The following is a 21,403-nucleotide window of genomic DNA, read 5'->3' on the forward strand; positions in this document are numbered from 1 at the left end:
AGCACTATTCTGTTAATTCTATTACCAAACTAGGAAAATGTGTATGGCCTTCTGGAACTCAATGTAAAACCAACCAAAACATTCCGACACGAAATGATAGATATTTCTGGAACTCTTTTCACATTAAAGAAGAAACACTTTTCATTGTTGGAACTCAATGCAATATTACCAATCTCATGTATCACAGTGCACAGTATGATAGACATTTCTGGAACTCTTTTCACATTAACGATGAAACACTTTTTATTGTTGGAACTCAATGTAAAACCAACCAAAACATTCCGACACGGTATGATAGACATTTCTGGAACTCTTTTCTTTTTTTTTTCTTTTTTTTTCCAAGTGTCCAAGTGACACGAACGCTCACAAGTCCAGTCTCTGAACTGGTCTACTGACCCTGCCTGACCTGGTCTGAGTCAGGCCATCAGCAACTGCCCCCATGCTGGTGTCAACCGTTGTAGGGCTTCTCCCCGGGTCACTGGACGGCTGCTCTGGTGGAGGTCCCAGTGTACCTGATGCTGTAGATCTCACGCTGGGCACCACCTGAAGATGGCGTCGGTTGCGGCGAAGTCTGGCTCCCTGCTCCGTCTCCACATGGTAGGATCTCGGTGTGATGCTCTCGCCAGTCACCACAGCCGGGGTGACCCAGGACTTTTGATGGTCCAGTCTGGTGAGGACGTGGTCCCCTGCCCTTAGTGTTGGAAGGTTCCTCACTCCGTGGCGTTAGTTGTAGTAGTATGTTTGTTTCCTCTTCTCTGATGCGTCCTTGGCTGCGATACTCTGCTTGTTAGGCCGTCTGGGTTGTAGGTTGCGTTCAAGGGTAGGCAGAGTGGTTAGAATCTTGCGGCCCATTATGAGTTCTGCTGGGCTTACCCCAGTGCTGCTGCACGGAGTAGATCTGTAGCACATGAGTGCCAGGAGAGGATCCTTTTGTCTCAGGATCCCTTTTGCTATTTGCACCGCTCTTTCGGCGTGCCCGTTGCCTTGAGGATGGTGTGGGCTCGATGTGACGTGTGTGAAGTCTAATTCACGGGCCAGTTGTCTGAATTCTTCACTCGAAAACTGTGGGCCATTGTCACTGACCACTTCGTCTGCTACCCCTTAGCGGGCAAAAGTAGCTTTCAGTTTTGTGACTACTTGGACGGTAGTGGTGGTGGGCATATGGAGAATCTCAATAAACCGTGAATAGTCAGTAGTCAGAGATGACTAAATAGTTCTGTTTGTTGTACCCATAAAGTCCATGCCAATTCTTTTCCATGGCCTGTCCGGGAGCGGTAGGGAGATCAAAGGCTCTTTGGACTGAGCTCTCCTTTGTTCCTGACAAGGCTGGCAGGCTGAGACTTTCTGCTTGATGTGAGCTCATATACCCGGCCACCAGATGGCAGAGTTAGCTCTGTCTCGGCATTTAGTCAGTCCCTGATGACCATCATGGATACGTTCTAACACATCTGCTCTCAATGTCTCTGGGATTGCTATCCTATTGCCTCTAATCACCAGGCCCTGGTGAACTGACAGCTCATTTCTCATGGGGAAGAACTCTCTAACCGTTGGGTGTGTCTTACCTACGTGATCAGGCCACCCGGACTGTATGTATCTGGTCACAGCTTGTAGTGTGTCATCAACAACTGTGGCAGCTCTGATACTGTCCATTCTCCCCTTTGTAGCCGGCATGTTGTTGATGATGGATGCTACGTAGCACTCCACATCAACGTTGGTGTCACCTCCATCCTGCGCATCTCCTACTGGGCTCCTGGACAACGCGTCTGCTGTAACGAGAGTTTTCCCTGGTGCATATTCCGCTGTAGGGTTGCCGCATCAGGAGTCTCTGGCAGCGGATGGGGACAGTATCCACGTCTTTGGAGTTCATTAGCGGGACCAACGGTTTGTGATCTGTGATCAGCCTGAACCCCTCTAGGCCGTGTAAGTATTTCCCAAATCGTTCGCAGGTCCAGACGCTCACCAGGCACTCCTTTTCTATCTGAGCGTACCTGGTTTCCGCCCCACTCAGGCGCCGTGAACAATAGGCTACTGGTTTCCAGCCCTCACTGTGCAGTTGCATCAGCATGCCCCCGAATCCATAGCTGCTGGCATCTGCAGAGACAGCAGTGGGTTTGTTGACGTCATAAAACGCCAGAGTGGGTGGGGTTGTAAGAAGTTCTTTGATGCATTGGAACGCTGACTGCTGTACTGGGCCCCATGTCCACACGGATTTGGACTTCAGTAGTTCGTACATGGGCTGCTCCACGGCAGCTAGATTCGGGATGTATTTACCTAAATAATTCACCATCTCGAGGACTCTCTTCAGCTCGTGGACATTAGTGGGTGGAGTCAGGTCGTTTATAGCGGAGACCTTGGCTGGGTCAGGCCGTGTGCCGCCTGCGTCTATCACGTGACCCAGGAAATGTAGTCTTTGCTGTCTCAAGGCACACTTTTCTACATTTAGCTTCAGCCCAGCTGTCTTCAGGCGCTCCATGACCTGCTGTAGACGTTCATCATGCTGGGTCATATCTTTTTCATGCACTATGATGTCGTCCATGTAAACAGCCGTCCCTGGTAGGCCTTCCAGTGTTTCCACCATCTTTCTCTGAAAAATGTCGGTTGCGCTAGATATCCCAAATGGGAGTCGTTTGAAACAGTACCTGGCAAATGGTGTGATAAAGGTTGTCAGTCTCTGACTATCCTTGTCTAGCGGCATCTGCCAGAACCCCGCCGATGCGTCTAATGAGGAGAACACCGTGGACCCACTCAGCTCAGCAGTGATCTCATCTGTCAGCTCGGAGGTGAAGTGCGGGCGCATTGTTTTCTGGTTCTCTTTGATCTCGGCAGCAAGAGGAGGGCAGCTACCTGCTAAGGACGGAGAAAAAATGGAGAAAAAAAAAACGGGGTTAACCCGTGATAGGAGAACGATAAGACCAGTGCACTTACCTACTGGAAATCCGGAGCCAAGTGACTGAACGAAGGTATGGAAGCCCGTTTCCGCCACGTAAAAGAAAAAAAATGCAGGTCACAACTCATTATTTTGAGATAGTATCTCATTATTTTGAGATAGTATCTCGTTATTTTGACATAGTATCTCATTATTTTGAGATAGTATCTCATTATTTTGAGATAACTTCTCAACAGGACCAGACCTGTCATTGTAGCCTAATTGTAGCTTATCCATAGGTGCTACATATAGCCTATTATTACAGTAGATTAGCTGGAGATGATGAACTCGATTATTAAAGATTATTTCAGACGGAGGTATACAAATGCTGAAATTTTGGCTCGATTATCTATGGAGCACAACATAAACATTAGTAAAAGAACTCTAGAAAGAGTGCTTCATAGGAATCAGCTGTGGCGAAGACGCAATAAGGCGGACATCGGAGAAGTAGCCGATTTCATACATCGGCAATTACAGTCCTCTGGCCAACAACATGGCTACAGGTGGATGCAACAGAAGTGTTGGATGGCAGGGATCATCACGGACAGAGAGACCGTTCGTCTCTTGCTGCGTCAAATGGATGGTGGTGGCGTGGATCTCCGTGCACGGCACCGTCTGAGACGTAGAGTCTATGTCAGTCGTGGCCCGAATTATGTGTGGCACATAGATGGATATGACAAATTGAAGCTGTATGGGATATATGCATCAGTGGTTGCATTGATGGGTTCTCGCGAAAGATGATCTGGCTAAACACCCACTCAACTAACAGCGACCCACGTCTTATAGCGGGGTATTTCATTGATTCAGTGATGCAGCATGGTCGCCCATTGAAAGTGAGATTGGATCACGGGACGGAGAACACACACATTGCCGCAATGCAAAGTTTTATGCACGGCAGTGAAAACGGCATTTCCCCAGACTGTGTCACTCTAGGTCCAAGCACGGGGAACCAACGTATTGAACGCTGGTGGTGTAGGCCTACGTTGCGGAGTAATTATCTCAAAATAATGAGATAATTATGTCAAAATAATGAGATACTATTTCAAAATAATGAGATGCTATCTCAAAATAATGAGATAACTATGTCAAAATAACGAGATACTATCTCAAAATAATGAGATCATATGTCAAAATAATGAGTTATGACCTGCATTTTTTTTTCTTTTACCTGGCGGAAACGGGCTTCCATATACGTCGGCCAACGACGGCATTCACACTAAAAGCGAATTGTGCTGCAAATACGCTTTGGTCGCTCATAAAAAATCGCTGCGAATATTTCTGTTCGCTTTTGTCGCTCAAGTCGCTCATGACGTACAGACAGCCATATCAAAGAGTGAACTCCCATACACTTTGGCCATATTGCAGAGACGGTTTTGCTTGTTGGATAAAGTGCTTCGACAGCATGTAGGACAGTGATTACCCTCCAATATAGGCCATTAAAAAAATCCTAAAATGCAATTACAACCGAGAACAAAAAAACGTTGTGTGCTGTAGGCCTACTAGGCTAGTTATGTTTCCCTGATCTGCACCTGCAAATCATGATCTGCACTCATTCGTCAAACAAATTGACATTGCCGCAAATTTGCATAGGTGGACAGGACTGGCTTGCTCCGCAAGGCAAATAATGGAACATATTTATCTATCTATCTAGGCCTATCTGTCTATCTATCCATCTATCTACGTGTGTAGTTTTAATATGATGTATTTTGTGTCTGTCCAGTCAGACTTGTCTCCCTTGTTCTGTGTGGTCTTGTAGGCTACAGTCCTGTGTGAGCCGAATCACCTAAATGAATTCCAGACGATTTGTGTCGTTTGGTATTAATAAAGACTTGACTAGGCTATCAATCTATCTAGACTATTTAATTTAAAATGATACACCTCAGGTTCCGTGAACAGTGGGGAATAGCGGGAATAGAGGGATAAAAGACAAGAGATAGGCCGATATCCCTTGTCATTTCAATTAGTTTGTGTATGTGACGATTTCAAAAAGGTGTTTTGTTTAAAGCATGACTACACGCGATTGGTTGGTTAGATTGGTGGTATGGAGAGCAAATGAAAATGATTCCCACTTAAATACGAACGTTCTAGATCGCAAATATTTTCTATAAATACTCCCGCTTATCATCACTTTGTATCAAAATCACTATGGATTTTGCACTCATTAACTATTGAACACAAAACAGAAAACACAGCTGTCATTATCACTGTCACTGAGGGCGATATATCGTTTCACTTCTTATGACAAATGTAGCATACTTATTGCAAGTCGCTTTGGATAAAAGCGTCTGCTAAATTGTCATTTGTCAGCTGTCTATCCTCTATTAAACTGCATTGAAGTGACACGTTTGTTCCGTGCATTATTCATTTGCATTATTGTTTTTTGAGAGGACGGGAAGATTCGAGGACCAGGACCTGATCCTGATTGTGTCAGATGGCGAGCCAAAACCTTTGAAGAAAAGACACCGACAAGGAGATACACACGTACACACTCACACTCATGCACATTCACACGTTTTTGAAGGGCCCAAACGGCCACTGTTATTTCCTTTTGTGTGCACACATTTTGTTTTCTGGTCATTTGGGTCCTATTTTTAGAATTTTGTATAAATTGAACATTTATTTTTTATTTATTGTAAAATAATTACAAGAGTGGCTGCTCAACATTATTATTCTGCCTGATTCATTATTGCTGCTCAACGTGTTTGCTGTCCTCTGATACTGGCCGTGGTCTTATTACCAGTCCAACTTGATATTATACTGTAATTCACTTTTATATTCCTAAAATTGGTTGCACAATCCTAACTGGAGAGAAAGTGAAATCCACGAGCTGCTGATCATGTGAGAGAGGCAGTCGCATTAAACAAAGACCTTGAACGATGGTGCGATCTACGCGAGAGACACAGAGGAACTTTCCTTACGAGGCTTTTGTCAGGATATAAAACAAAGGGTCAGCGAAATAAAGAATATGTTGGCGTTTTTGCACTTTGTAGCCTACATTCACAGGGCTCTCAAGTCTCCCGCATTCGGCGTGAGACACACGCAATTCAACCCATGCACACGCTCACACGGCACACTTCGTAGGCCTATTTCTCACGCAGAGAAATTATGAAGGTATTATTGTAGCAAAAGTCTTTAGCACCTGTAACTGCAGATTTTGAATGCGTGCACTAAAGTCACAGTAAATTTGAAGTCGTAAATATTTATTTAGCATGTGTACTCTAAAGTCACAAATGTGTAACAGTACATTTGAAGTCGTAAATATTTTTTCTACCATTGTAAACACAAAATAGGGTCTATGAGTACGCAAGTCTGTGTTACAGGTGCACAAATCCTTTTGCTACAATCATTGCAGCGCAGTTGGTGCAAAACACATTCGCACGCACACACGTGTTTCATAATCTGAGAACATGCCCAAAATGTGTGCAAGAGCCCCTTTTTATATATAAGGTAAAAACATCTTATTTGCCGAAATTGAGTGAAAGGTTATACAATTAAGAACAAACGGCCTCTTCATAACTAATTTACATATTTTTTTAATTAATTAATGTATATATATATATTTTTTTACAAACCTTAATTTTTGGCGCCCCCCTCAGGTACTTGGTGCCCTACGCACTCTGCGTACTCTGCGTATAGGGAGCGGCGAGCCTGCGCTCCATCGTTCCGACCTCTCGGTCGTATGCGGGCTCCTCCGGCTGGACTCCTCCAGCTGGACTCCTCCGGCTGCTCCGCTGCCGGAGGAGTCCGCATACGACAGAGAGGTATGAACAATGGAGCGTCAGAGAAATGATATGGACCCGAAGTGAACCGACAGCAGTCCAATGAAAACATATTTCTCGAATGCCGCCTGTGTTTGTTGTTGTTGGGACGTAGAGGTCAACTGGAAGTGGCTCTGTAAACACTTGTTGAAAGGGCTACAGCGCTACCTAGGGTAGCGGATTCAGCCATGCTCCGGCCATTATTTGATTCTCTTAAAGGCCATGTACGTTCGGATAAGTGACAAATGGTCCTCGACACGACGGCTACACTGATCAAAATCAGAACCTCTTCTCTGAGCAGAAGGGAATGGTAAACTGGAAACCCTCTACTGGGGAAGGACAAGTACTGCATCAAGGGGACCACTTATGTTGACAGGAAAAAACAAACATCAACGTCACTGACAGACATTTATTATCATGCATCTGAAATATTAAGACTGTCCATCTTAAATGAACCATTGCAGACAGGGTGACTACTAAGGGGAAAGGTCTATGTACATGAAGTGTCCTTCATCAGGGACACCTGCAGGGCTGAGCGTGGGAGTCTAGTGCAGACCTTGAAGCATCGAGGAGCCTGCATGAAAACGGTCGCTTCTATCGTTCAAGTAGGTTCCAGGTGCATGCCTGTGCACTCCAGATGGGCCCTCAGCAGGGGTTGAGCCTCACACACATCGGACAGCAGTGAAGGCGGTCATCTCCCTTCAAACTCTGTGTCCTTTGGTCATCCCAGAACCAATCAGACCTTCAGATTTCTTCTGTCTTTTTTGGAAGTAGGGTGGGAGGCACTCAACAATCCCGTGTCTCTGAACTCTGTTTAGTCCATTACGCGTCTTGCGTGTGCCTGTCACGAGTCGTCCATGCTCTCCAGGCAGCCCTTTTGGAACCCCTTGGGGGCCTCCTCAGAGTCCTCCGTGGCCGCGCTGTCAGACTCCTCCTCGATGGCGAAGTGCACGTCAGCGGAGGAGCAGAGGGAGCTGATGCTGCTCTGCTCCAGGCACAGGGCGCAGGCCAGCGGGGACAGGGCCCGCCCCTCGAACACAACCCCCCCCTGCGGGTGGTGCTGGTGCTGGTGGTGGTGGAGGTGTTCTGGAGAGGAGGGCAACACGTGCTGTTGCACCTGCGCGCCGTAGAGCCCCGGGAAGGACAGCGGGATGCTGCGCCTCCGCGGCCAGGCGCCCCACTCCCGCTGCTCCTCCTCATGGATCAGACGCGTGAACACATTGGTCCTCTTCTTCTCCCGCCTCTTGGAGCGGAGGTAGCCAAGCATGATGCCGCAAAGGAAAACGCCGTAGAAGGAGATGACGATCAGGATGTACAGGTACTCGTTTCCGTTGCTTTGGTCCGTCTGGGACCCCCCCCGGGGGTCCGCCTGCACGAACGAGACCCCGTTGGTGGTGGCGTTGTCTGAGGGATCCATCTGTTTCAACGCAGTGCCAGAGCTTTCTGGAAAAAGGAAAAAAACGTCAAGTTAGGTTGACTGTTCTTTTCCTGGTGCAAATTACACACCATTTTACGCACCAAACCCCCACGGGTGCAGAACACCGCTCCACAATCTAATTGGAGACATGAATAAGTATGCTCAAATCACGTACCTTAACTCATCTGATGCAGTCTAATAAAACACGAGTATGCATGGTATGCTGGCTTACTATTGGGAAATACTCCACTTACCAATGACAGCCGTTGAGGATCCTGTGAAACTCAGCCCTACTGTAGCCGCCCTCGTCTCTCCAGTGGGACGCTGCTGAGGGGGCGCTCTTATTTATACCGGGGCCACGGACCACGTGAGCATTTCTCTTTCTTTTTTTTTCAATCTTTTTCATGGACCATTCTGGGCTCAGAAAGATTACACTGGATCAAACCTTTAGAGAGATATAAACACCCACACAAAACTTTATAATACATGTGAAGGAGTATGCAGTACTGAAATGCACAGGGCAAAAGTTCAGAACTTTGCCCTGCACTTCTTCATTCTATTTCTATTTCACGACTTTTGTATTTGTGTGGTGGTGTGACTTAATGACCAAGAACATTGCAGTGTGGGATTAATAATAGGAAAGAGATATAAGGGGCCTCTACGAATGGTCAAATCTCCTAACCTTTATGCCTCCTTTCCTTAACCTTTTAGGAAAACGTCATCAGTTCAAGGAGAGATGAATAGGTGCTTCCTTTCGAACATAGGAAAAGACAACACTGTTTATAATGAATTCGACTCCACTTTTCCTTGCCGACGCCATTGCGTTACGGGGAATATTGCTGACCTTTAGTGTCCCTAGCGTGGAACCACAGTTTTCCAAAGTGGAACTACAACAAGTGCTCTTCGATCCATGCGTTATTGTCGTATTGATTTCAATCAGGTTGTCGCCATCAGTGGAATCACTTAGGTCGGACTTGGCCAACGGGAATATGTTGGGCTAATTAAATCCCCATTCACATGTGAAAAAAAAGAGGCTCAATTTATGTTGAAATAAACTGTCCCTTCTTAAATGTAGTCTTTCTTAAATGTGTAGTCTGCATTTATTTTCTTACGTTGTAGCCTATATTGTGTGCTTAATAACCAGCAATAAATTAATTAATTTCGATTCAAATAAAATGTTTCTGGAATTGGTATCCATCATTATCAATTGTATTTTCTTTGCTTCCCTTCTTCTGCTTTCCCGCGTCTCTCATGCGTCTTCGCGTAGAGTGGGTACTCTTCGTCGGTGGCATGTTGCTATAAATATTGCCGCCGTAATGGATTATCGGATACCAGTATCTCCTTTCCTTTGGTAAAGGTTTCTCAGGAGTAACCTATGCTATAGGAGGATTAAAGGAAGCATCGAGGCTCCTTTCCTAAGCATTTTTAGAATTCAAACCACCTTTCCTCCAAGCACTTCCAGGTCATCTCATTAGGAAAGGAAATTTACTATGCAAAAAAGAGAATTCGTAGAGGCACTAGGAATAATTTTGCTTCCTTTTCTAACCAGAAACTTCTAAAAGCTAAGCCAATGGCAGGAGCTGCACCACTGTGATGCATGCTCGGTAACAGAGTCCTAATTGAAGGGCTTCCCTCTCATTCAAAACTTTTTTCAAATAAACTCATCCAATGGACGCCCTCATTTCCTTGAACACACCTGGAAGTCTAAAGAAACACAGTGCACAAATCATATGATATCATACTTAATTTAATCAGCTTCTCTCCCGGAAGGCGAGGGAACATTCACATTATTGGTTGGGCATTGGTTGAGAGTTTCAAGGCAGATTCCCAACCTAAGTATCCCCCCCTGATGGAGCTCAGCCGACGGTCAGAGGTTGTCTCAGTAACAGGTTTCTTCCAGATGTAAGAGCATGGAGTATGGAATGGATTCAATTCAGAGGTGGCCTGATCCACGGTCTGCAGGGACCGCTGGGGATCAGGCTTCATGTCTGCACAATATGTAAAAAAAAAACAAATCCAACCGGATCTAACTAGAGGGCCAAGGAACTACTGTGTTGCTTTGCTTTTGGACCACCTGAAAATATGACTTAAGAACTTATTCTATATGAATGGAGGAACAAGCTGGCTCATGCAATATACAGCCATTGAGTAGTGAATGAATGAGGAGCATGACTGGACTTGTATCAGCCATGAACCTGGGAATGACAAGTCCACACTGGTATGGACCAGTGCTACATCAGAGGAAGTCCGTTCCTTGCCAGTTATAGAAGAAAAAAGAAAATACATACATAGCATGCAAGAAGTTTCCTGACATTGATGAAATTCATATTACGTGGACCGGTTTCAATTATTTCAGCAAATCTTACTGAAACAACCTTAAACAAACATTCAACTCATTTTGTTGCTGTATTCTCCTGTTTGCTCATAAAACTAATAAATTACTTTGAGGAAACATGACATATCATTCTGAAGAATTTACATATATAAGGATTTCCTTCCAGAGGCTTTTGCCTCTCCCACCAGCCCACACAAACACAGAAACACACACACCGTAAAGTCTAGATTCTAAAAGTAATTGATTGGTTACATTGGTTTGCTTTATCCATGCACTGAGGCAGCTATACTACGGTGTCCCCCTGGGCTGGTCAGTAGTACTCTGCAGGCTGCCTGTGTTGTGGTGAGTGGGGGTGTCTCTGCAGCCCATGCTAACCTCCCAACACATGCAGAAGGCCAGAAGAACGGGCCAAGCCTATAAATGAGCGGTATTTAAAACATAAACGCAATGCATCGCAAGCACATCACCAAAGGATGGGAGTTTCTCAGAGTGTTACGGCTGACTGCGTCGCAGACAGAGGGATTGGTTTCTGCTCCTTCCTCCCGTCTGGAACCAACTAACTTTTTTGGACAATATTCTTAATATTCTTACTTGCACTGTACTTTTCAATTTTGGTGTAATATGTTAGGGTTCAAAACAACTTTTGAACTGCAGCATATTTTTTTTGAAACTAAACACCATAAGTGGGTGCAGTCATAAATAATAATTAAAAACAACCTACATATATATATATATATATATATATATATATATATATATATATATATATATATAAAAATAAAAGTGGCCAGTGGTTTTGGACTGTTATTTAAGGGCGTTGTGTGAAACCAAATCAGTCCCTGCCAGAAGTACAGAGGTCCCCTCTCAGCATGTCCTGACCTGCAGGGACACGCCCATCACTAGGGCAACGCCCACCAGCAGGGCCATGCCCCTGCCAAGGCCACGCCCACCAGCAGGGCCACGCCCACCAGCAGGCCCACGCCCACCAGCAGGGCCACGCCCGGCAACAGGGACACGCCCACCAGTAGGGACATGCCCACCAGCAGGCCAAGCTGGACTCAACCAGACAACCAGCCTGATCTGGATACAAATGATTTCCCGGACACCAAAAACATCAAAAGAAACGTTATAAAATCAGCTGCAAATCAGAAATCAACAGAATTGATCCAGACACCCCAATAGGTGTGCTTCCAAACAATGATTAGCGGGGGTCAGGACAGACAGACGGACAACGTCTTGCGGTAAACCTGAGTGTCTCCTCATGAGGTCCAGCAGGCCATACCCTGAGGAACTCCAAGCAGCACCGGCTGAGAGGGTCACAGCTCTTTTTATTAGTCTACAAAGCTAAGCTTGTATCGGCACAGCCTTTTGTCTTCCAGACCATGCAAGAGGTTAGTATAAAATCAGAAATACTACTGAACAAGGGGGCGTTGAAATGCCTCTCCCATGAATAATCCATGTCTCATGGATTATTCTCCCTTCAGACTCTGGGTCCTTTGGTCATCACACAATCAATCACACCTTCAGGTTGCTTCTGTCTTTTTGGAGGATGGGGTGAAAGGGAGGGAAGATTGGGTGAAGGGGGGGAGGGCTAGGAGGATGGGGTGAGGGGGGGGGGTTGGTGGGATGGGGTGAAGTGGGGGGGGGGGGGGCAGGGAAGATTGGGTGAAGGGGGGAGGTCTGGGAGGATGGGGTAAAGGGGGGGGGGCTAGGGGGATGGGGTGAAGGGGGGGGAGAATGGGGTAAAGGGGGTGGGGTGAAGAGGGGTGAGTGGGTAAAGGGGGGGGGGGACAATGGGGTGATGGGAGGCGGGTCAGGAGGGCACAAGGGCTCTAGTCGTTGTTGTAGCTTCTCCTTCCTCCCTGCTGGTCTCATCTCCGTGGCTCGTTGCCTGATGAGGCCTGAAGCTACTGACTGCAGCGCTATTGCCTGCAGCGCTACTGCCTGCAGTACATCCTGGCGATGTCGTCCAGGTAGTGCGTTCTCAGCTCCTTGCGTTTGAGCTTGAAGGTGTCGGTCACCAGGCCGGTCTCGGGCGTCCAGGGCTCCGGGCTGAGCAGCAGCTTGCAGGGGACTTCAAAGCGCTCCAGCTCGCCTGCAGGACGGAACACAGAGACTGTCACCTCACCGTAACCTACTCCCTGCTGCTGCCTCACTCCTTTGGGCAAGGTGCAACCCCCTGTTCCAGCTTGGATTCCAACAGCACGAGATTTGAGAAAAACGGATTGGGACTAAGAGTTCTAAGAAGGAGGGAGGGTGTTATCCCTATGGTTATGCCCCGCAGCAACTTTGAATAGAAAACCACAACAAAAATACCTATCTGACACCACTGGTGTGAATCAGAACTATAATGAGCCACGTTTGTATGAAATGGACGCACACCTGGCGCTTCACTATTAGTGTCCAAGGCAGATCCACACACACCGTGGCCTGAGCCCGCCCAGGGTCCACCCCGCTGGGTCCCAGTGCCTGAGCCCGCCCAGGGTCCCCCCCGTTGGGTCCGCCTAGGGTCCCCCCCGCTGGGTCCCAGTGCCCTGAGCCCACCCAGGGTCCGCCTCGTTGGTCCCTCGCTCGTCCAGGGAACAGGCTAAACTTGGGCTTTACACTCGTCATCTCCAAAAGACGGCCGTATTGTAGTTACAGGGACAAAATGGCATAGATTACTTTGTTTATGATAGAAGTCATACTTCTACACGTTAACAAAAAAACGGAGGTCACTGCCCCTTTAAGTGATATAAGGACCTCCAGTCAGACTCCACCTTGGAGGACCACCTTATGAAACATCTAGTGGAGGACTACCTTATGAAACATCTAGTGGAGGACCACCTTATGAAACATCTAGTGGAGGACCACCTTATGAAACAACCAGTTGAGGACCACCTTATGAGACAACTAGTGGAGGATCAACTTATGAAACATCTAGTGGAGGACCACCTTATGAAACATCTAGTGGAGGACCACCTTATGAGACATCTAGTGGAGCACCACCTTATGAGACATCTAGTGGAGCACCACCTTATGAAACATCTAGTGGAAGACCACCTTATGAGACATCTAGTGGAGGACCACCTATGAGACATCTAGTGGAGCACCACCTTATGAAACATCTAGTGCATTGGTTCTCAAAGTGCGATATTAATTTAAATAAATATAAAGAGAAAATTCGACTCTCTCTAGCTTTCAATTAAATCCTTTTACATTTGTTAGTTTTAATCCGACTGCACATTATTTTGAAAGGGTGAACCTCAGTTTCGTGATTTAGACCTCACTTGACCTCACTCCCAGAGGTCCACGGTGCAATGTTTTTTTTTACCACTGGGATGTTGACGGCGTTTCCCGCCATTTTTTTTTTCCTTTGGCGGCCCTCAGTCAAATTTTGGGTTCCTAAATAGACTTTAGACTTTAGATTTTATTGTCCCCTTCACTTCACAGTATATTGCATATGTGGGCCGCACGCCGACAGACAATAAACAGACAAATAAACATCTACACAGATCTGCATAAAACATCTACACAGAGTAGGACTGGGGTTGATTTATCTTGGCCTTTTATTAAGTGCTGTTATGGCTGCAGGCACCAGGCTTTTGCCGTAGCGGGCCCTCAGTTGTCAAAACTTTGAGAACCCCTGATCTAGTGGAAGACCACCTTATGAGACATCTAGTGAAGGACCACCTTATTAAACATCTAGTGGAGGACCACCTATGAGACATCTAGTGGAGCACCACCTTATGAAACATCTAGTGGAAGACCACCTTATGTGACATGTAGTGGAGGACCAGCCTATTAAACCTCTAGTGGAGGACCAGCCTATTAAACCTCTAGTGGAGGACCACCTTATGAGACATCTAGTGGAGGACCACCTTATGAAACATCTACTTGAGGACCACCTTATGAAACAGCCTCCCACGCATCAGAGACACCAGTTCCTATATACATATATTTTCATTAATTGATAAACTGAAAATAATTCAATAATGTAGTTAAAGGTTTAAAGCGAGCAGCCTTTACTGTGCGTTTACACCAAAAGCTGCAAAGCGTTTTGAGCGATAAACGCCCATTCACTTTCTATTAGACATGAGCGATAAAGCGATTGGAGCGATAAAACGCTTGAGCGATAGCTTTAAAGCTGTAAATGAGACTTGAAAACAGCTCAACTCATCTATGCAAATGAGCTACTAGCGTTCGGCTATAAATGACCACCAGCCAATCGGAATGTAGATGTCTCTCGTCGGCGTGGGTGGTCCCAGTAAACATACGCGAGAAAATGCAAGAGCGATATGAGCTGTAAATATTGTGGACAGCGTTGCGTTTTGAGCTATTTGGCGATTTTGCATCTTTCACAGCTTTTGGTGTGAACGTACAGTTAGACCACGGATAGAAGGGGCTGTGTGTCATCAGACACACATCCCTGAATCCCATCACAGCTCTCACCTGCGAGCGCAGTTTCAGAAATGACCTCCAGGGCCATCTCCTCCATGGCCTGGTGCCGGCAGAGCTCTCCCCATGAGCCTCTCACACCACGCTTGGACGCCAGTTCCAGTAGCTGCTTCTGATTGGGCACCATGAAGCCAATCACGTACGACTCCTCACTGCACAGCACAGCATGGTGAGGAGGTTATTGGACCCCCCACACACACACACACACACACACACACACACACACACACACACACACACACACACACACACACACACACACACACACACACACACACACACACACACACACACACACACACACACACACAGGGTTAGGAGGTTAAGGGCATGTGATAGTTTAAGTTTGAGCTACTTAGCTCACCACTATGCCACTTAATAACAATCTGTTTAAAGAGTCTGTTTATATTTCACACCTGTCTATGCTGCATCTATTTTATATATTATTATTATTATTATTATTATTATTAGGGGTCCTACGAAATCTGTAGGAACCCTATTGTAATCGTCGGTATTATTATTATTTTTCTTTTCCTGACGAAATCGACCATATCTCAAAAACAACAGGGTCAAAAGTTCTGAAAATTGGCTGGCTTGTAGAACTTTAGGTGGCGCTATAACAAGCCTTTGAATTGCAACATACCCAACAGGCTGCCATTTCCACTAGGATAGTGCAATATGTATGAAACTTGTTATACATGCACCATTAGTCATGATGAACAACTTTTACACTGTAACCCATACGGTCAGACCATTGGATATAGTGCAGTGACCACAACTTGACCAAACACCCACACATTAACTCCATTGGCGCCGAAAGTGGTAAAAGCTGCAAACTCAGCACACATGTACCAGGTGACGGTGGGACTACATGGTGTTAAATTCATAGCAATAAGGACAAAGACGGCAGAGATATACATTTTAAAGTGAAATACATGCATATCTCAGATTTTTAAACAGCTCTAACATTGCGTCAAAAACACTTAGGCTCGGCAGTCGAATATGGCTATAGTCTATAGTCTATTTAGCCTACCAATTCCAAATTTCAAGTCGATATCTGAAAATAGCAATTGGATGCATTTGTTTGAAGTTGTCTTTCTGAACCGAGGCCATTCTACAATGCAGGCTGGGCCTTAAAGCGGTACACACGTAATTAAAAATAAATTCAGTTTGACAGTGGATTTTGACACAGTATGCGTTGATGTTTGTTTTCATATTTTAACTTCCGGTAAAGGGATAGGGTTAGGCCTTAGGGTTAGGGTTAGGGTTACTGTGCGTTCACACCAAACGCGACGGTGTGACAAAATCCCATACAAAGTGAACGTAGAGACGCGTTTCGGGCAAATTATTCGCTAGAGAAAATCGGCGACAAGTTTTGATTTGTCGCGCCACACGCGTGTTAGGCCTTAGGGTTAGGGTTAGGCCATAGGGTTAGGACCCCCTCATGGTTGCTTGCAACTATATTTATTAATGTTATTATTATATTTTTTATTTTATTCTAACTATTTAATGTCCAGTAACTATTTAATGTCCAGTTCTTGTTTCTCTTATACTTTTCACAGACAGACAGACAGACAGACAGACAGACAGACAGACAGACAGACAGACAGACAGACAGACAGACAGACAGACAGACAGACAGACAGACAGACAGACAGACAGACAGACAGACAGACACACACACACCTGTTGCCATAGACACAGATGTTGTCCACCAGTGGGCAGTTCTTCAGCACCGCCTCCACTTTCCCCAGCGACACATACTCTCCAGCCTGGAGCTTCACCAGGTCCTTCTTACGGTCTGCAGCAGGAAAGACACCTTAGCATCCTCTGTATGCTCATCACACCCATATCACTCTCTTCCTCCCCCCTCCCTCCCTCCTCCCTGTCTCCCCCTCCCTGCCTCCCTCTCCCCCCTCCCTCACTTATTCCTCCCTTCCCCCCTCCCTCCCTGCCTTCCCCCTCCCCCCCTCCCTCCCTCCCCCTCCTCCTCCATCACTCCTCCCTCTCTCCCCCTCCTCCTTCTCCCTCCCTCCTCCCTCCCTCTCTCCCTCCCTCCTCACCAATGATCTTCAGACTGCCATCGTGGTGGACCTCTCCCACGTCTCCGGTGCAGAACCACCTCTGCCCGCAGTCGTCAACAAAGAAGTCCTCCTGGTCCTTAGAATCCTTCTTGTAGTAACCCATTGATACGTTGCCTCCACCAATCAGGATCTCTCCCCGTGGGTAGGGCTTATCGGTGCTACGGTAACCAGCTACAACAGGAGGAGAGGAGGTGAACTATGACATGTAGGCCACAAAATATAACAAGAGAAGTAACCACCAAGAGATTCAGCAGTTGGAGTTTGATGCTCAGAGGAACGTTCTGAGAAGAGCTGCAGCTAGACAATTATATTATAATGATATGAGGTCAGGAGATATGATATGAGATATGATAGGAGGGGATATGGGATATGATATGAGGGGATATGAGATATGATGTGAGGGAGATATGATATGAGGGAGATATGATATGAGGGGATATGAGATATGATATGAGGAAATATCAGGGGTTAATCTAAACCGGGAAAGAGGGGCGCTGCGCCTCCTTGTTTCAACCCAGCGCCTCCTTGTCGAAAATTTTAAATTACTTAAAATCTCCCGGAATGGAGAGCGAGCGAGCAAGACCGCGCACAGGAGACACACGTGCTCCTAACCGCGTTCGCATCTGTGTAGCGAGCGCGCAGCACAACAGAGAGGGATCTAGAAACTAGGGCCCGACCGATATTGATTTTTGAGTGCCGATGCCGATGCCGATTATTTTCAGAGACAAATTACGATTACGATTTAATCGGCCGATTAAAAAAAATAAATAAAAAAAAATAAATAAATAGAAAACGTAGTTTTTGATACCTTAAATATACTTTAAACACTTTTGACGAATCTGTGAATTGAATGCAGAACCTTTGAGTGTTTTAGAATACATTTACAGTCAAAAATGAGTGTAATGTAAAATGTAAAATAAATAACTAACTCCCAATGTGCTGCGCTCGTGAGCAGTGACTAACACGTGCGTGCTGAGCAGTATGGTCTCACCGTTAGAGTCTACAGTATAACAAATTAACATGGCCTGGGACCTAAAGAAAAACAGGCACAACATGCTCAAACAACGCGTCTTGTGTACATTGGTGAGGTGAGCGCGCAGCTGCCTGAGCGAGCGTGCTTTCATGTTGTACGGTAAAATTCAATCTCCTCTTTTTTACTCCAGCTAAAGTTGTTAGTTAGCAAGGCGAGTAGGAGCGCAATCTGCAGGATACTAATGGCAATAACATTTATAAAAAAAATAAATAAAAAAAAATCGGTTGTAATCGGCGTCTTTTTGGCCGATGCCGATTATTTTCAAAAAGGCTATAATTGGCCGATTAAATCGGCAGGCCGATAAATCGGTCGGGCCCTACTAGAAACTGTGCATGAGGCAGTGTGCACGTGAGCCTCAGGCGCCTCCTGATTGGCCTGGATCGGTAAGTCAACCAATCAGTTTACAGTGTAGGCGGGCTTTTATCTCTTCTCCCGAAACCAAATTTATCAGTTCAGTGAATCTGAGAGTGTCTGAGAAGAAATTTAAATAATAAAGATAAAGTGTTCTTCCAGCAGGTTCCCGAAGTACGTGTTTTTTTTTCTATATACATTACTGTATGTAATGTTCTGCATCTATGGTAACTTAGCCATTTTGAGTAATTTGGCCTTACTATACGAGTCAACATACTGGTCCTTCACAAGCCTCAGAATGATCCATTTGTACCTCACATTTTCAAAAGCTACGCACCGCAACCCCCTTGTGAATTTTTTCTAGAAAATCCCCTGAAATATGATATGATATATCATATCTCCTCATATCATGAGGTATTAAATGAAGAGATATGATATGAGGTGATATTATATATGATGTGAGGGAGATATGATATGAGATGATATATGAGGGAGATATGATTTAGGGAAATATGATATGAGGTATGATATGAGGGAGTTATGATTTGAGGGAGATATGATAGGATATGATATAAGGGAGATAGGATATGATATATGATGGAGATATGATCTGATGAGGGTAATATATAATATGGGGGAGATAGGATATGAGATATGATATATGATATGAGGAGATATGATATGAGGAAGATATGATTGGGGATATGATATGAGGTATGATATATGATATGAGATATATGAGGACGATATGATATGAGATAGGATATGACATATGATATGAGGAGATATGATATGAGGAAGATATGATAGGGGACATGATATTAGGCATGATATATGATAAGAGGAGATTGATTTGAGGGAGAGTGCACAATACTTTTCCCAAGTAACTCACCTTCCACCCAGTCTTTCAGCTTGACTTCAGAACATACCAGTGGTCCTCCCACTCTCCCAGTGCTGTAGTCCCACACTGTAACCACACACACACACACACACACACACACACACACACACACACACACACACACACACACACACACACACACACACACACACACACACACACACACACACACACACACACACACACACACAAAGAGAGACAAGCTATTTATCTTCATTGACGTTGGTGAACATTCCTCCCTTCTTGCCCCATCAAGGAACTTCCATCGAACCCCCCCACTGAAGGGTCATATGACTTGAGGGCTGCCTATGATAACAATGGTCTGAGGAAGAGACTGGGAGACTGGTTGAGTGGCTGATCCAGGAATGGCCCAGTACAACCCAGGGTGGAGGATGTACACTTTACCAAACGTGCTGGACTAAGGCCAAACATCCCATTTGACAATCAGTCCTTCCAGCAGGGGGATAACAACATCATGTTGATCACAGAAACAACCATTTTCTCTAACATTTGGATTGAGTTGGTAGCTGTGTGGGCACACCCCTGAACACGGCTCTGATACCATGTTATACATATAGGAATATGTATATAGCTATGTATATGTATGTATTTATGTATAAATATATATATTTATATGTATATGTATATATATGTGTCTATATATGTATATGTTTTCTATATGTATATATATAGAGTATATGTATATTTATATGTATATATGTATATACATACACATACATAAATACCTACCTACCTACCTACCTACCTACCTACCTACCTACCTACCTACCTACCTACCTACCTACCTACCTACTACATACATACATATACAGGACTGTCTCAGAAAATTAGAATATTGTGATAAAGTCCTTTATTTTCTGTAATGCAACTAAAAACATGAAAATGTCATACATTCTGGATTCATTACACATCAACTGAAATATTGCAAGCCTTTTGTCGTTTTAATATTGCTGATTATGGCATACAGCTTAAGAAAACTCAAATATCCTATCTCAAAATATTACAATATCATGAAAAAGTATAATAGCAGGCTATTTAACTAATCACTTGAATCGTCTAATTAACTCGAAACACCTGCAAGTGTTTCCCTGAGCCTTTAAAAACACTCAGCTTGGTTCAGTAAACTAAATCACAAGTATGGGGAAGACTGCTGACCTGACTGCTGTCCAGAGGACCATCATTGACACCCTCCATCAGGAGGGTAAGACCTCATCATCATCCTTTTTTTTTTTTTTCAGCCTGCTCTTTTCCAAAAGAGCAGGCTGTCCACAGAGTGCAGTTTCAAAGCACATTCACAAAAAGTCTGTTGGAAGGAGGAAATGTGGCAGGAAACGCTGCACAACCAAGAGAGAGGACCGCAGCCTTAACAGCATTGGGAAGAAGAGCCGCTTCCAGAATTTGGGGGAGCTTCAAAGACAGTGGACTGAAGCTGGAGTCCAGGTATGAAAAGCCACTGTTCACAGACGTGTCCGGGAAATGGGCTACAATAGCCGTATTCCCATGGTCAAGCCACTCCTGAACTCAAGACAACGGAAGAAGCGTCTGACTTGGGCTATGGAAAAGAAGCACTGGACAGTTGCAGAGTGGTCCAGAGTCCTGTTTTCAGACTAAAGCAAGTTTTGTATTTCATTTGGAAGTCAAGGCGCTAGAGTCTGGAGGAAGGCTGGAGAGGAGCAAAATCCAAGTTGCTTGAAGTCCAGTGTGAAGTTCCCACAGTCAGCAATGGTTTGGGGAGCCATGTCAGCTGCTGGTGTTGGTCCGCTGTGTTTCATCAAGTCCAGAGTCAATGCAGCTGTGTACCAAGAGATTTTAGAGCACTACATGCTTCCATCTGTTGAAAAGCTCTATGGAGATGATGATTTCATTTTCCAGCATGATCTGGCACCTGCCCACAGTGCCAAAACCACCAGTAATTGGTGTACTGACCATGGCATTACTGTCCTCGATTGGCCTGCCAACTCCCCTGACCTGAACCCCATAGAGAATTTGTGGGGTATTGTGAAGAAGAAGCAGAGAGACACCAGACCCAATAATGCAAATGAGCTAAAGGCCGCTATTGAAGCATCCTGGGCATCCATAACACCTCAGCAATGCCACAGGCTGATTGCCTCCATGCCACGCCGCATTTATGCAGTAATCC

The 21,403-nt window shown here is 45.3% G+C and overlaps 2 protein-coding genes across 3 annotated transcripts in view; both read right to left on the reverse strand.

The window, feature by feature from the left end:
- Positions 1 to 6,443: 6,443 nt before the first annotated feature.
- kcne4 (potassium voltage-gated channel, Isk-related family, member 4) lies at positions 6,444 to 8,661 on the reverse strand. Of its 2 annotated transcripts, none has more exons than XM_060074112.1 (2): positions 8,356 to 8,661; positions 6,444 to 8,127 (listed from the first exon to the last, which is right to left on the reverse strand). In XM_060074112.1, the coding sequence occupies exon 2, from the start codon at positions 8,099 to 8,101 to the stop codon at positions 7,529 to 7,531; it is 573 nt and encodes a 190-aa protein (XP_059930095.1). In that variant the 5' UTR covers positions 8,102 to 8,127; positions 8,356 to 8,661; the 3' UTR covers positions 6,444 to 7,528. The 2 variants fall into 2 exon arrangements, with proteins under 2 accessions (XP_059930095.1, XP_059930096.1); XM_060074113.1 differs by having other exon boundaries at positions 8,277 to 8,661.
- A 3,458-nt stretch (positions 8,662 to 12,119) lies between these two features.
- Positions 12,120 to 21,403, reverse strand: part of acsl3a (acyl-CoA synthetase long chain family member 3a) — a 34,337-nt gene continuing 25,053 nt past the window's right edge. Inside the window, exons 11-15 of the mRNA XM_060074114.1 lie at positions 19,234 to 19,308; positions 16,937 to 17,128; positions 16,560 to 16,674; positions 14,868 to 15,025; positions 12,120 to 12,531 (exon numbers count right to left, since the gene is read on the reverse strand). Coding sequence (XP_059930097.1) covers positions 12,374 to 12,531; positions 14,868 to 15,025; positions 16,560 to 16,674; positions 16,937 to 17,128; positions 19,234 to 19,308 — 698 coding nt within the window. The 3' untranslated portion in view covers positions 12,120 to 12,373. The remainder of the gene's footprint in view (positions 12,532 to 14,867; positions 15,026 to 16,559; positions 16,675 to 16,936; positions 17,129 to 19,233; positions 19,309 to 21,403) is intronic.

The sequence above is a fragment of the Gadus macrocephalus genome, chromosome 16, assembly GCF_031168955.1.
Source record: "Gadus macrocephalus chromosome 16, ASM3116895v1".
In the NCBI taxonomy this organism is placed as follows: Eukaryota; Metazoa; Chordata; class Actinopteri; order Gadiformes; family Gadidae; genus Gadus; species Gadus macrocephalus.

Excerpts from the sequence above, each read along its gene's own strand:
- kcne4 (XM_060074112.1), bottom strand. The coding sequence starts at position 8,101 with ATGGATCCCTCAGACAACGCCACCACCAACGGGGTCTCGTTCGTGCAG.